At 41.3% G+C, this 14,912-nt stretch overlaps 3 protein-coding genes across 3 annotated transcripts; all 3 read right to left on the bottom strand.

Moving 5' to 3' along the window:
• Positions 1 to 5,144: 5,144 nt before the first annotated feature.
• On the bottom strand, positions 5,145 to 5,792 carry LOC311312494 (claudin-3-like; the record flags this gene model as incomplete). The annotated part of the gene is made up of 1 exon (XM_084442455.1): positions 5,145 to 5,792. The coding sequence occupies one exon, from the start codon at positions 5,790 to 5,792 to the stop codon at positions 5,145 to 5,147; it is 648 nt and encodes a 215-aa protein (XP_084298581.1).
• Positions 5,793 to 7,637: 1,845 nt separating this feature from the next.
• Positions 7,638 to 8,931, bottom strand: LOC311312484 (claudin-4-like). Its single transcript, XM_084442446.1, has one exon. The coding sequence runs from the start codon at positions 8,824 to 8,826 to the stop codon at positions 8,170 to 8,172; it is 657 nt and encodes a 218-aa protein (XP_084298572.1). The 5' UTR covers positions 8,827 to 8,931; the 3' UTR covers positions 7,638 to 8,169.
• A 3,333-nt stretch (positions 8,932 to 12,264) lies between these two features.
• LOC311312473 (claudin-4) lies at positions 12,265 to 12,927 on the bottom strand (the record flags this gene model as incomplete). The annotated part of the gene is made up of 1 exon (XM_084442435.1): positions 12,265 to 12,927. The coding sequence occupies one exon, from the start codon at positions 12,925 to 12,927 to the stop codon at positions 12,265 to 12,267; it is 663 nt and encodes a 220-aa protein (XP_084298561.1).
• Between the last annotated feature and the right edge of the window lie 1,985 nt (positions 12,928 to 14,912).

The following is a 14,912-nucleotide window of genomic DNA, read 5'->3' as shown; positions in this document are numbered from 1 at the left end:
ATTTTTTTGTACCTTAGACAATATGGCTGAAAAGCGGTCATGTACTTAAAAGATTCTGAAAGAAAATAATGCTCAAATTGAGGGGAACATTCTGCATGCATCATTATCATAGATAGCTTAGGCCTATGTACTGTATTTGGTAGTGGTGTATAGTGTGTATACTCAGAGAATTAGTATCTCAAACATCATGTAATAAAGTATTTTTTTTCTATAAGAACATGTGGGGCATTTACTGCTCTTCAAGGAAAGTTAGCTTGTTGTGCCTTTAAAGTTTGTGATTCAAGTTAGCCTAGTCATTGCCTGTTGCCTGTGAGGCATAGCCCTAATTGTCCCAATTCGACAGATCACAGATGACAAATTACATTACATAATAAGTATAATAGCCTAAAAAAAAAACTTTCAAGAGGCATTCAAAAGTATTTTGCTTGCCATGACAACTGAGCATGCCATTGCTTCAATCGCCATGTATATGTGCAGACACACACACACATACACACATAAATAAACTAGGCTTATATGTTAAGACGATGGTTTGAATAAAATTATATTAATTTTCGGGACACAAAAGGATCTTTTGGAGCAGTTACAGTTGGAAACTGCTACTAAACATTAAACCTACAGGTGGCGCTGAATCACTCTGCGCATGAAGTAACAATTCAGATATACAGTATAACCAATATCTCTTTCACTGTCTTAAGGATCATGAACTGTGCTTCATAATTAGTTAAATCAATGTTTTGCGTCAAAACTGCCCCAATACTGTATTTCTGTTTCCTTTCAGGTTAGCTTGTAGACTGAGGTACGTCCTCAGCTGAGGTTATATGTTTATAAAACACAACTCTTAATTGCACACCCAGTTGTATCTTCTGCTACATTAACATCACTTTGATGATTTATGAGCCACTTTTCTGTGTTCCGTCCTCCATTCTCATTTTTTGAATGTTTTGAATGTTCATTGAGATTCTGTTCTTTTATAAACCTCTGAGAGATTTATTTAATTGGCACTGCACACAGGTGAAGCAAGGCCTTTCCCTGCTTGGCTTCATCAACCCCCTGGAATGTTTTGCTTCTTTAAATATCTTTAAACTATCCAGTTTCACCAGAGCCCTGTTTTCTCTCACATTAACAAGCTGTTTAGACAGTAGCTTAGACAAGTAAACCTCATTTTTTTGCTCAGTGTGGTCATTCAAGGCCTACAGTAATCTCAGACTAATTATTTCAAAGGATAAGGTCCTTGGCATACATGACTCAAGAATGCAGGGAGGATGTGTATAGAAGTGTCTCCTAGTTAATGGTTCGTACTGTTTGTCCTCACAAAGAGAGGTGTTCCAGGTACAGGTTGTCTCGACATGGTTCTTTATGAGGTGATATACTGTATATCAACCCTTTTCTGAAGTTTATCTAAGTTGCATTTGGGGTTTTTATCTCTAGAAGGATTATGTGCGTGTGCAAATCGTTCAAGATGATACAACCATAAATCTTACGATGAACATCTTGATAGTCTAATAATTTCTTTATGTTGTCTTTAGTGTTATACTTTTCAATGACACTGATACCTATTGATAGGCCAAAAGCATTTCATTCGTGTTGGGTTTTCTCATATACAGTACCTGTAGTTTATCTTGTGGTCTGGATCAATGACAGGGAAGGAAGTTCAACACCACCAGATGTTTGCACAAGCAGCTTTCATTACTGCTGGGACCATATGGAGCTCACCTCAGATAGCACTGCTCTTTAGATAAACTATAGATAGTTCATCCAAGAGATCATTCTTTTGTATTCTACAGAGGCAATATACATTTCACACGTCACTGGCACAACTGGAATGTTCCACTGAGTCAACAAAGCCACCTTGGACATCTAAAGTGTTGTTATATGAAAGTGTCTCTACTGTGGGGTCACACATCATGGGATCAATAGCATGCAGCTGTACTGTATGTTCTGTCATTCATTATTTCATTAGAATTGTATTGAGCTGACAGAGTAGGTTTCTGGTCCCACTGAGTGAACACACAGAGAGACTGTTTCCCTTGTCTCAGGGCTGGACAAGAGAAGGCCTCTTCCCTGACAACTCCAGGTGCTCTCTCTCCCTCACATGCCCCAGTATCGGTCATGTGACCAGGGTTTCGCTGGAGCCATTAGACCGTGTAGACAGCCGAGCTGAGGTATTTGATGCTATTGCAGATTCTGCTTGATTACAGCCTCCTTATTTACTGTATAAACTCAATGACTGGTGAACTTCCTGAACTCCCGTTTTATGTTTCCTTTCTGAGAATTTTGTAGCTAAATGTTTAGGCTACTGTGAGGCAGTGCAAACAAGGTTCCTCTGACTTAACAGAAGTCTCAACACAATTATGTATCATGCCAAACACTATTTAATCTGTATATATGATAATGGAATTATGCTCGGGACTATTTTAATAAAATATCTTCATTGTTAATTTTGAAATTTAAATAAGGTCGGCCTAGGTCTATGGTTGGACAATAGGCTACTTTTTTTGCACAGCATGCCTCAGGGAGAGCTTGGGTTTCATGAGGCATGTAGGCTATGCATCTCCACCCACCATCAAAATACCCTGCAGTGCAGAGTTATCAATGATTAACAACTTCAAACAGCCTGCCTGCCTTTAGCCTGGAAGCCAGGCAAAAAAAACTTTTTGCAAAAATGTTTTGTTTTGTTTTGCGAGGAAGTCTGACTGGCAGGCTAGCTGCCTTGGTTGCCATAGTAGAGGTACTGTGCCTCAGGAGCCAGAACAATCGCCTCAATTGTCACGTAATGTGTGCAGATGGGGTACAATTTAGGCTTAGTTTATGTGTTCGTTGGATGTGTTCCTAGTTTTAACAAAATGTACAGCTTAGCTTAAGTGAAGCAGTGTTATGCTTACTGCCTCTACATCTGTGGAAACTACTAATGCTCTCTGACGTCACTATAGGGTACCAAGAGAATGGAAACCTCAGAAGCTAAGACCTTGCCAGTAGATATACAGGTGCATCCCAAAAAAATTGAATATTGTGAAAAAGTTCATTATTTTCCGTAATTTAATTCAATAAGTGAAATTATTCACTTTATTTATATTACACAAAGTGAAATATTTCAGGCCTTGTTTGTTTTAATCTTTATGATTGTAGTATGTTCAGTATGTTCATTTATCCATTCAATACTTGGGAGGGGGGGGCTACTGTTATTGACTGCCCCATAGTAGGACCATAAATAAGATACAATTCAAAAATGATGTTCTAATGGGAATTTTAAAACAATTTGTCAAATTATAGGATGTTTTTGCAGTAATCACATAGGCCTATTGTTTGGATCATACAGTATATGCAATGCACTTAACAGTTAGGCCTGAAGTTAGGCAGGATTCACTGATTGAAACAAGCCTGAGATATTAGGTAAAACCACAATCTGCCATCTGATAAATTACACTAGATTTTAATGATGGTAAAACTAACTCCTACAGATCTATTTGATAACAGCAAATGGTTGGAAAAATGTGAATGATGCACATTTAAAATGTCATTTTGGCCACTTGTCAAATGGTAATACCCTTTGTTTTGAGAGACTTAGTCTACTGTTTGTGGAGGAAGAGACAACTGTTGGCTGGTAAGGTGATCCACCCCAGTCTCAAGGGACTGCTCTCATATTTACTATGAGATGCTCATGAATATTTTAGACTGCTTTTGTATGGCGCTACAATAAGTGTTTCAAACAACACTAGTTGCACAGCCACCAGAAAGGTATTCTGGCTGCCATTGGATATTAAATTTCTGTTTTTTATGAATGTGTCATTGCTTATACATCATATTTGAAATTGTACGTTCGAATACCATTCCACTCTTTATTTTTCTATTGTTTTGTAATTCATTTTGTTCCAACATTTGTCACCTCTGCTGTGAGGTGATCTTGTGGCTATTTGTTAAGAGCATGTGTGGTTAAGTTGCCAGCTGGCAGTAACCTAGCCTCTTGGATTGCATATCAGGCTACCCTTACAGAGGCACATGTAGGCTGCTGGTCCTTATCCCATCATTATCGTCACCTTTCATGGTGTGAAAAACCAATCAATATGTAGTGCTATTTAACAGCGAATGTTATAGCCGAGCATGGGGTCGATAAAAAATAGTATACCAGAGAAATAATGTGGACTTTCAGCTATTACTCTCAGAATTAAAACTGAGAATACACACATGTAAAAACAACCATATTTATTTGAAAAAAGCAAGTGAAGTGCTATCAACTCTGTAGGAGAAACACTGCAGCATTGTTGTGGCTGGACACAGGTGCACCCATTTGCCTTATCACGAAGTGAACCGTCTCCTTGGCTCCTACTCTGTGTGCTATTGTGTTGAATACACCTAGCAACCATCTCTCTGGAGCGTATAGGTGCAAGTCAAGTGATAGAACAGTACATTGTAGGCTATACAATATTTACATCACACAGTCTCACCCATGACAGTGATGATACAGCATCACCATCACATTTCAAACAAATCTCCTTTAGTCTTGTGAAAAACTTGCACCCCCCCCCCCCCACACACACACACTGTCCACATAATGGAAATGGAACAGGAAAAAAAACGCAGATCCACAAAGTTCTCATTAGTTTGTGTAGTCTAAGCAAAATGTAATCTGCATGATTGATTATTTGACAAAATTGTATTACTTACATGTACAGTCACCTTAAATCTACAGGGGGAAATAATGATGGGGAAATAAGATACCCAGAGTAGCATGATGTTTATGCTTCTATATCTTGTGAATGCTAAATGTGCTGCAGATGATTTTAATAATTTGGTGCTAAGATGTGAATTACTTGAGGTGTAACTATATGAATAGATTGATAATCATGGATCTTGTTCTTTTGTCCGCACTAATGCCAAATAAAGATATATTTTTTCCACTCACAATATCTTTCTCACCCTGTTTTAAGCTACTGAAAAGCACAGAGATTATTACAGACACAAATATGGAATGGTATTGAGTATCAAATCCAACAAAACATGTATAAAAGGTAACATCAAATATATTCTTCATTGCGGAGTCTCAGTGGGCATCGTTCCTCTGAGCCCTTTCTTTAGGCACACCGTTATTAAAAAGGGTGTAGAAAATAGTTTTGGTTGTGGAAATAGTCTTTTTACCCTATTGTTCACACATAGTCTTTCCTCTCAAACCCGGGCCCACCTGCGGAGCGTGGTACAGAGTAAGCCATCCGTGATGGGTTGTACCTCTTCTCACGAGGTGGACAGGAGCAGCAGAGGAGTCCCCCACCCAAAATCAGGAGGGCTGCAGCCGCCCAGCCGATGTACATGGCTGCCCCCAGCTCCCTCCTCTGTGCGTCGGACAGCAAGGGGTTGTAGAAGTCCCTGATGATGGTGTTGGCTGACCAGGACACTGGGATGAGCTGCATGACCCCTGACACGATGAAGAAGATCCCAGAAATGATCATCACCTTGGCCTTAGACGACTCGTCCTCGATGCAGTTGGTGCATTTGGCCCCCGCGACGGCAATTAGCAAGGCTAGTATGGCCAGCAAGATGGAGATAACCGTAAGAGCGCGGGCCGCCTGCAGGTCCTGGGAGAGGGCCAGCATGGAGTCATATACCTTACACTGCATCTGTCCAGTGCTCTGCACCACACAAGTCATCCACAGGCCTTCCCATATAATCTGGGCCGTAACAATGTTGCTGCCGATGAAGGCCGTCACCCTCCACATGGGAAGAGCACAGGCTAAGATGGCGATGATCCATCCCAAGATGCACAGAGTGATCCCCACTAATTCCAACCCTATAGACATGACGTCAATCTCGCCTGACCTCCTTCAGTGTCTTTCACACCTGAGAGAGGATCTGACAGAGGGTCTATTGGAGAGATACAGTCCAGAGACTCAACACCAATTAACTTAATTTAGCCCCTACCTGTGAGTGTATGATGTTTCTGGGGCTGCCGCTAAACAAGTATCCTTTATATCCCAGATCAGGTGAAGGGAGGAGTCCTTGAGGGAGGTGACATCACCAAGTGGAGGAAGGACGGAAGCTCTTCAGCACCGTGACTGCTATCGACTTACATGACTGCCCTCACAATGGCTCGAGCTACAAAGGATGGCTTTTACAGTTGAACAGACACACAAGTGTTATTCCTACTGCTGTTAAAAACAGGGTCAAAATAATATCAAATCTTAACTTCAGCTTTGCATATAATGTAAATTATACACAATAGAATTTATACTTCCGTGCCAAAGTAGACCTTAGCTGTTATTCGTTTTCCTTAGAATTAGAATTATGATAGGAACGGTGACATGCATATAATGCAGCACACACATAATACCTACCACAGTTAATGTGGGACATAGGTTAATAATTATTGATGGACTGAAATATTCTGTGAACATTTTCTGCCCCATAAATCCCATGAATAGATTAGCTCTCATCAAAGCTCCTCAAAGCTTTCTCACAAAGCATTTTTTGAAAGAACTCATAAGCGAAGAATGCCTAACCCCGGTTCCCAGTAATGATCTCTGGTCATTTGTTTGATGGGGTCTAACGGCCATGTTTGTCTGTCACAAAAATGCTTTTGAATTCTTTAGGGCCAGGATGGCCTCCTTAGATACGCCCCAGGAACTGGGATAATAGACTTTCCTCCAACATTCCGTACCCCAGTGTTGACAAGCCAGCCTGGCCTCCACCTTACTATCAAACAACCACATTGTTTTGGGGCTTCTGGAATGGTCGAAAGTGGGGGTCAGACAAGAAAGGATTCTTGTTATCAGAGAGTCAACAGACATATGGGAGACAGCCAGGTAGATAGTGACTACGAAAGAGGCCCAAAGCTCCCCTAGCTTATTATTCAAAGTCCACTGAAGGCCTCTTGTATGTGTTGCTAGAAGAATATATTCAGAGCCATCACATTTAGACAAAATGTTTATGGTATCTTAAGAGAGATCTGTTCTGGTGTAGCATCAGATAGGTCTACTCCAAAGCATCTGGATTTGGATTCATAAGAAGTGTGCTTTACTTTACTTACTTTCATTTTTACATGCTGTTTTGAATCAGTCCTTCAAAATCACTGAGGACAATGTATTTACATGGTTATTGTCCTTATATCTCCCTTTAAGAAGCACAGGTATATGACATATTCAACATAATGGGTTTTTATGAAGCATAACATACAGTTGTAGCTGCTTTTGACACATTATTTAGTGCTTATAGAGGCTTGAAGGTGTAATGATGCCTTTATAAGCTACACTTCCTCTAATGCAGTATCAAAATATGAGTGATTTTTGTAAATTTTCTGCAATATGTGTAAAGGAAGGTATGGACTACGAGCAGCTGTATGTTGTTGCACAAATAAAGGGCATATATCTAGATAAAGGTTAGTCCTTGGAAGATGTTCATTTAATATTCCTGGGAAGCTGGCATTAGGATCCATCATGTGTGCACTTGTCAGTGACAACTCCATTAATACTTTCCCTGGAGAACTTCAATTGAAAGTTAGTTTTAACATATGCGGGACTGACCTAATCTATGCCAGGGAAACTGCAATTTTATTGGAATTTACAAGAAACATATTTGTATTGTAATGTAACACATTTACTTTCTTTTCTCTACTTTAGTCAACTTTAATAAAGACACATGAAATTACATATTAGAAAACAGTTTAATTGCCACACCAACAATCCTCAAAAATTATTTTTTAATTTTTATAATAAGCCAACACATCCTTGAAGTTCTTCTAGATAAACTTTTAAAAATGCACCACACACATTAAACACTTTTATCACAGATATGATAGACATTGCAAAAATGATCAAACATATCAAATCTGTGTTTCAGACATACAATATGTACGCAACAGCATTTGTCCTCGCAGCAGTCTTCATTCAAGCACTTGGAAAAAATAAACATCAATGGTTTCAACATCCTGTAAATTAGTTTTGTATGTACACCACATCTAGTTTGAAATACAAGTTCATGTCCGCAAAGGGCCTGGACCAAGTATGTCCAGTTTAATGTGGTTCTAGTACAGCAACCATCAGTCTTTTTGTTATTTTCCCTATACAAAAACTTACAAAAAAACAAAAAAAATTATTGTGGCTATAAACCATTTTTCTGGAGTTCAGTGTTGCCATTAATGTCCTTTCCACTTGGGAAATGCATGAGAAGATAGGTGCCAGATCAGACATAATCTCTCTTGTCGTAGCCGCTTGGGGCCACTGACCTGGTTGGCGAGTACACCATCCGCGATGGCTGGCTGTACCTCTTTTCTGTTTGCGGGGGGCAGCTGCAGCAGAGGATGCATCCCCCGATGAGCAGGAAAGAGGCTGCCGCCCAGCCCAGGTACAGGCCAGCTCCGATCTCCCTCTTCTGTGACTCGGGGGTGACGAGGCTGTAGAACTCCATGACGATGGTGTGGGCGGTCCAGGACACGGGGATCACCTGGGCTAGGGAGGCCACGATGAAGGCCACCCCGGCAGCGATCATCACCCGTGCTTTGGCTGTCTCCTCCTCCACACAGTTGGTGCACTTGGCCCCCATGACGGCCACCAGTACCCCCACGATTCCCACCAGGATGGAGATGATGGTGAGGGCTCGGGCGGCCTGCAGGTCAGCGCTCAGAGCCAGCATGGAGTCGTAGACTTTACACTGCATCTGTCCAGTGCTGTGGACCACGCAGCTCATCCAGATCCCTTCCCAGATGGTCTGGGCCGTGACAATGTTCACCCCGATAAAAGCAGACACTCTCCACATGGGCAGGGCGCAGGACACGATGGCAGAAATCCATCCCAGGACAGCAAAAGTCACCCCCAGGATCTCTAATCCCACTGCAGCCATTTTTTGTTGTTGTTGCAACTTTTGACCTCTTCTGTTAATGTCCAGGTGTCTTCCCTATCCCCGTTACACAAAGGACTGAGTCTACTGTGGAATTCTCAACACTCATATACCCACTGCTATCTTCACAGTAGAAGGTGGAGTTTCATGGGGATTGGCCAAGGAAAAAAAAAACGTTTTTCTTCTTTTTTTGAACCACCACAGCCCTGGCATGTAAATGGCTCAGATTAATGATTTAGCCGTTCAGTCACCGGTAGCTCCCCCAACTGTTTGGGTGAGGGGAGGAAGGGTAAATGAGTTCCCAGAGCTCAGATGCAAAGATAGTTAATGGATAGCCGACAGGTTAAGGAAGGACATAATGATTACAAGTGGAGGACACAACATGAACTCCTGTGAGATGTCCATTGTGTCCACTCCCAACGACACCAGGTTGCCACTCCACAGGTTAGACGTCTGCCTTTGTAGACTCATGATCGGTTCACAGGAAGAATGCACAGCTTTCTGTCTGCTTTGCCCTGCAGGTGACCCTGAGAGGCAGTTGGCTAGAAACACCTGTGCTGCTTTTCAGTAGTTCTTTATTGGCCAAACACAGTTGTGTGACCTTCTTTTAGTACAGGTGGGCTGTATTTGATTCCATGTAATGTAACACTGAGATCCAGGGTGGAGTTATTTCCACTTTATTTTGACTATATCCTGGTACTGATGTCTGACATTTTAATCATTTAAGTAACTACTATCTCCATAAAGAACTGTCTTTGAAGAGTGATAGCATTAAGTGAGCAGCCTTATCTTCTATCTTTTGTTTGCCGATTGTAAAGTTTTGGGATACAAACAGGCTTTCAAATGATTCCCATAAACAAGCATGCAGAGTGAGTGGGCAATTTTGTCAAGAGTTGATTTAGTGTGGAGTTGGTCTTATCAGTGTCCTTGCCAACAAGGTCACAGTGGGAATTTCACCTAATTTTCAACTGTCTGGTTTAGTGTTGACAGCCTACTGTTCAATTAATGTATATTATTTGGCAGCGCAGGTTTGGGTATTTGACCCAATGGCTTCTATTGTTCTATTGGTACAGCACATATGCATGTCTCAAGGGCCTCTTTAAATTCTGGCTGTATTGTGTTCTGAAAGAGTACTGCCCTGATTGTGGTCAGATCCTATTAAATGAGAAGTTTCCACATGCCCCCTTTGCAATCTGTTTATCAGAGTCCAGATCTTTCAAGGTCAAAACATGTGTGGTTTTCCTTAATTTAGTGAGTGATGTATTTTCATATCAGTCAAACTTTGTCTATATTTTGATCAAACAGCCTGTACACCAACAGCTTTATTACATCCTCAGGATATGTGTAGGAGTACGTATGTATGCAGTAGTCCTATAAACTGCAGCTGCTGCCCTTAGATGGTTCAGTATCTACTGTTTGTAGACAGGTACAGACAGGTGACTACTAGTCCTCGAGCACCACAGGTGAACTGCTATAGTAACACAATACAGTCTGTTTTTAATTAAGCAGTGGTTCAATTCCATGGAAGCACTCTTAGTTGATAGTATGGAGGCTGTAAGACTGTTATGGTAATGCTGTACAGTACTGCAACAGCGCTGCAGATTGGCTGTGTATTTTCTAGTGGTTGAAATGCAATTAAGTTGCAAAACGTTTTCTTCTTTAGCTAGCCTACATGTCTCCCTTGGTTTTACAACAACTTTCTTATGTTTAGAGACCTTCCTTCTAGTATTTTCCAAAGTTAGTAATGTAAACAAAGGTAGGCTACAAGAAGGCTATTTTCCAGTCAAAGGAGGCATTGTGGTTGTTGTGCTCCCTGTTATTACAGTGTGTATTACCTCCACACTGAAATGGAGGCTTTTATCTGGGTCTCGGTTTCACTCTGCCAAATGGAACAAAGGGCACAATAGACAGCAGCAGAAGGTATCCACCACTCTGCAACAAGCAGGACATTGTTGCTGCTCAAATTAGCATTTAAATAAAATAAAAACCTAGTTTGAGTGGGTAGCAGGCCTGGGTTGGTTAGATTTCAGATGATATGGGGTTAAGCTTTGCAGCATGAACTCCTTCCTTATACTTGTGCCTATTTATTTAGGTCTGGTTCTTCAATAGTAGGCTATTCCTGTCTCAATTATGCACGTATACATGGGGCATAATAATCCGATTATAATAGGTTTAAAAGCCCAAACCGAAGAAAAAAATCTCAATATAAACACCTCAATCCGAATAAAAAGGCCCAAACAGAGGGGTAGTGTAAAAACCTTTCAGAAAACGATCAAGTATCATGTAGAAACGGATTACTTTTGGCTGCGTTCTTCCTGCGCATGCTCTCTGTCAAAGGGCACGTATTTTTTGCGGGTAAATTGCCAAGCAGTACTGGACCACAACGGAGCGTTTGTTTTCAAACCAAACGCCGAACTGAACATTATTGGACGACTAGACGGCAGGAAAATAAGGAATAACGACCTATTTAAACAAGTCCACAAAACGTCCAGTAGGAGTCAGTTGTTGTCCAGTAGGAGAGTCAGTAGCTCCCCCAACTACAAGCTGTTGTTTCATTAAGAGCACCACAACAGACGATATCAATATCCAAAGTGTTGACTTGAGCTTCTGTAACCATAGTAACTTACTCAGTCCTACCTGCGTGCGCATGTCACACAGCTTTTATGATTACACGCGTAAACAATTAGATCACCCATGTAGGCTAAACATTTGCCCGAAATCTTCAATCGGATTGAATTAAATCAGATTGAAAAAAAAGTGTGCATGTAAACGCAGCTTTAGGTTGCGTTTACATGCTGGGTTTTATGTTAGGTTGATTGATCTTGGCTATAGCTCTTTTCTCTCATAATGCTGCAGGGATAGTTCTCCTTCCTTGGCATTCTGATGCTGATGCCTCATAGGCCTAATAATCTTATTAATGTAATAAATAGTGTAAAAGGTGAAATTAAGGAATCAGAATGAGGAAAGTTTACTCACAGAATGAAATATGTTTCTTGTTTTATTATAAATCATTTGGAATCAACTGGCATGAATCACAGAAATAGCCTAGCTACTTCTCATATAATTTTCAGAGTAGGTGCAGTGTCAAAAGAAAAAAAGGGGGGAGGTGGAAAGCATTCAGGACCAAGAGCAATGCTACCAGTACGTTTTTCTTCTGAAACCAAATAAAACACTTTTTTTCAAATAGAAAACTTTCTCTAATTGTACCAATTTACGTATTTGACTCATCTATGCTTGGCCCTGATACTACAAATATAGTAATATGAAATAACACAATAGTACATAGTTTGCATCAATCTTCATTTCTTAGTCCAAAATGGTCCCTCATCTTCATATACCCATGTAGCCCTAGGACGCACCCCTCCTAGGCAAAAGATAGGGCTCGGTTATGCTTTTCCCATAACTAGAAAGGGGAAGTCTTTGAAACTTTAGAGTGCAAGTTCACACATAGTCCCTCCTTGTATATCCGTTGGCAGATATGGGCTTCACTGCTGAATAGTCCATTCTCTGAGGTATGGAGCCATTTCCACTCCGCGGTGCTTTTGGGGGACAGGAGCAGCAGAGGATAGCTCCCCCTAGGATCAGCAGGCAGGAGGAAGCCCAACCGAAGTACAGCGAATTACCAAACTCCCTCTTCCCCGTCTCCTCCAGCAGTGGGTCGTAGAAGTCCAGGATGATGGCGTTTGCTGTCCAGGAAACGGCCACCAGCAGCAGCAGCCCCGCCACGATGAAGGTCACCCCGGCCGCCAGCACAATACGAGGCTTACTCCCTACATCCGGGCTGCAGTTGGTGCACTTAGCTCCGGCCACCGAGAGGCCAATGCCGATGATGCACAGCACCATGGAGACGATGACCAGGGCACGGGCCGCCTGCAGGTCCACCGGAAGCCCCAGCATGGAGTCGTGCACCTTACAGTGCATCTGGCCCGTGCTCTGCACCGAGCAGTTCATCCACAGGCCCTCCCAGATCACCTGCGAGATGACGATGTTCTGGCCGATGTAAGCAGCCACCCTCCACATGGGCAGGCCGCAGGCCACCATGACCCCCAGCCAGCCCGCCACTGACAGGATCATCCCCAGGATTTCCAGGCCGGCTGAGTACATTGCTGGTACAGGGTTGAACACTCTCTCTCCCTTGTAGCTCTGGATAGAAGGTGCTCTGTGTCTCAGGCTCAGCCCTCTTAAGATGAAGCCGATATCGGATCTCGTTGGCTCAGAGTCCTGGATAAGCCTTTAAAGTGAGAGAGGGAGCAAGGAGGGAGAAACAGATTCTACCTTCTTTCTATTGCTTAGAAGATGGAAGGTGGAGTCAGTTTAAAGTGGCATCATATTTACGTTCAAATAACACCAATATTTAGGGGTTGCTTTGATATTCTCACAGCCACTCTCCAGCTATGAAAAACTGGTCTCATCTGGGCGGTCACTTGAAAATTAATTGATCAGTTGCCTAATAAAATGCCAGGGATACATATTTCACTTTTAATACATGCCAAAGGCATAAAGGAATTCAGTATTTTTCAGTGTTAATAAATTCATGCTGACTTTATGCATATCATACTAATTTCACCCATTAATGGGATATCAAACACAGAGAAAGTAGTTTCCCTACTATGACAGTTGTAAATAGATAACAATGTCCAAGCCTGTGAGAGAGTCCCCCAAGTCTTTCTAACATGTCCATTTTATACCATTAACCTTGAGCAAAAATGCTGAATCACTTTCTGAAGGAGATCTGCAGCAAGGTAAAGACAGACAATCGCAGGCTTTGTTTATTGAGTTACACCTAATCCCTCCCTGGCAGAATCAAGGGAATTTAGGGCCCCATCACAGAATGTGTGTACAGTATTAGGCTATTTTGATAAATTGAATAAAATGTGTTAAAACATGAATCGATTAAATTAAATAAGATGTCTGGACACCAAGCTGCCTGGCCATACATCTGGATACCACTGTATTCTTTGAGCATCCCACCTGACCCACACTGATCTCTATGATTCACAACACAAACATTACTTTGCAAAATCACAAGCAATACATGTATTTATTGTATACCTAAGGTTTAGGGTACAGCTCAAATGGGTAGATACTTTAGGTCCCTCAATGTCAGTGCCATCTTTATTTGATCTCTGTCCCAATTTGATCCTCTCTCGGCTCCTTGCTTCCACTACTATCAGTTAAACATATCACCTTTAGCCTCTTGTTTGTTGGTCAGTGTTTGGTTTGGCTTAGTTTTGGTTCCTGTGCTTTGTTGTATATAAAAGGCAAGAGAATCCCTCTGTGTGCGCCTGTGAGCCTTGATGACTTTGATAAACAACACTCTTCCTATCTTGCCTGTCGTGGTCGGTTGATTAATAAGTCTTCTTCCCATGATCAGAGGTCATCTCGAGGGTCAAGGGTCAGCATGGGGGCCACAGCTAGACAATCTCATACCTCCCCCAGGTAGAGAAATTAACACCTCAAACATGCCCGTTGCATGTCTCGTTTCCAGTTTATGTTTTTTAGTACCAGATAATCATGGAGTAATGAATAAATTAGATCTGAAGTTTCTTATGTTTCTAAGGCCTCCAACTGTAAATTACCTTCAGCTAAATATGTACTGTAGCCTATAACTTTAGGTTTAACAGTGCTAAAACTATCAGCAGGAAAATCAAAGATCCCTGAGTCGTCAGCTGCATGGTATTTATCATAAATAATGTTATCATACTGTAAGTCATATAAATAATGTCATCCTTATCACGAAAAGAGTGAGAGAGACTTTGATAAGCTCTGCATTATTAATTTATGCATGTTGGCTGCTGGTACAGTAGCAGCCCAAGTGATTCCCTGGCCAACGCAATCATGATGACTGACTCAAATATAAATCATTAGAAAAAACATTTTGTTGCTTCATCCTTGTACCAGTTGGAGGGTAGCTCTAAGGTGAACAGTCATTTGCTAACACGGTTTATTTTATTTTTAATTGATCATACTTCAAATATTACAATACACATTCACATATATATATAAATTAACACCTTACATTGATTTGTGGAACAATACAAAGACAGTATAACAAAATAAACATAATAAAGAAAAGAAAACAAAATCCA

The sequence above is a fragment of the Borostomias antarcticus genome (assembly GCF_949987555.1).
Source record: "Borostomias antarcticus genome assembly, chromosome: 1".
NCBI lineage: Eukaryota > Metazoa > Chordata > Actinopteri > Stomiiformes > Stomiidae > Borostomias > Borostomias antarcticus.
Note: the sequence above shows the minus strand (reverse complement) of the source record. Positions and strands in the feature narration are given on the sequence as shown.

Bases quoted from the DNA above. Each gene is read 5' to 3' on its own strand.
- LOC311312484 (XM_084442446.1), bottom strand. From the start codon at position 8,826: ATGGCTGCAGTGGGATTAGAGATCCTGGGGGTGACTTTTGCTGTCCTG.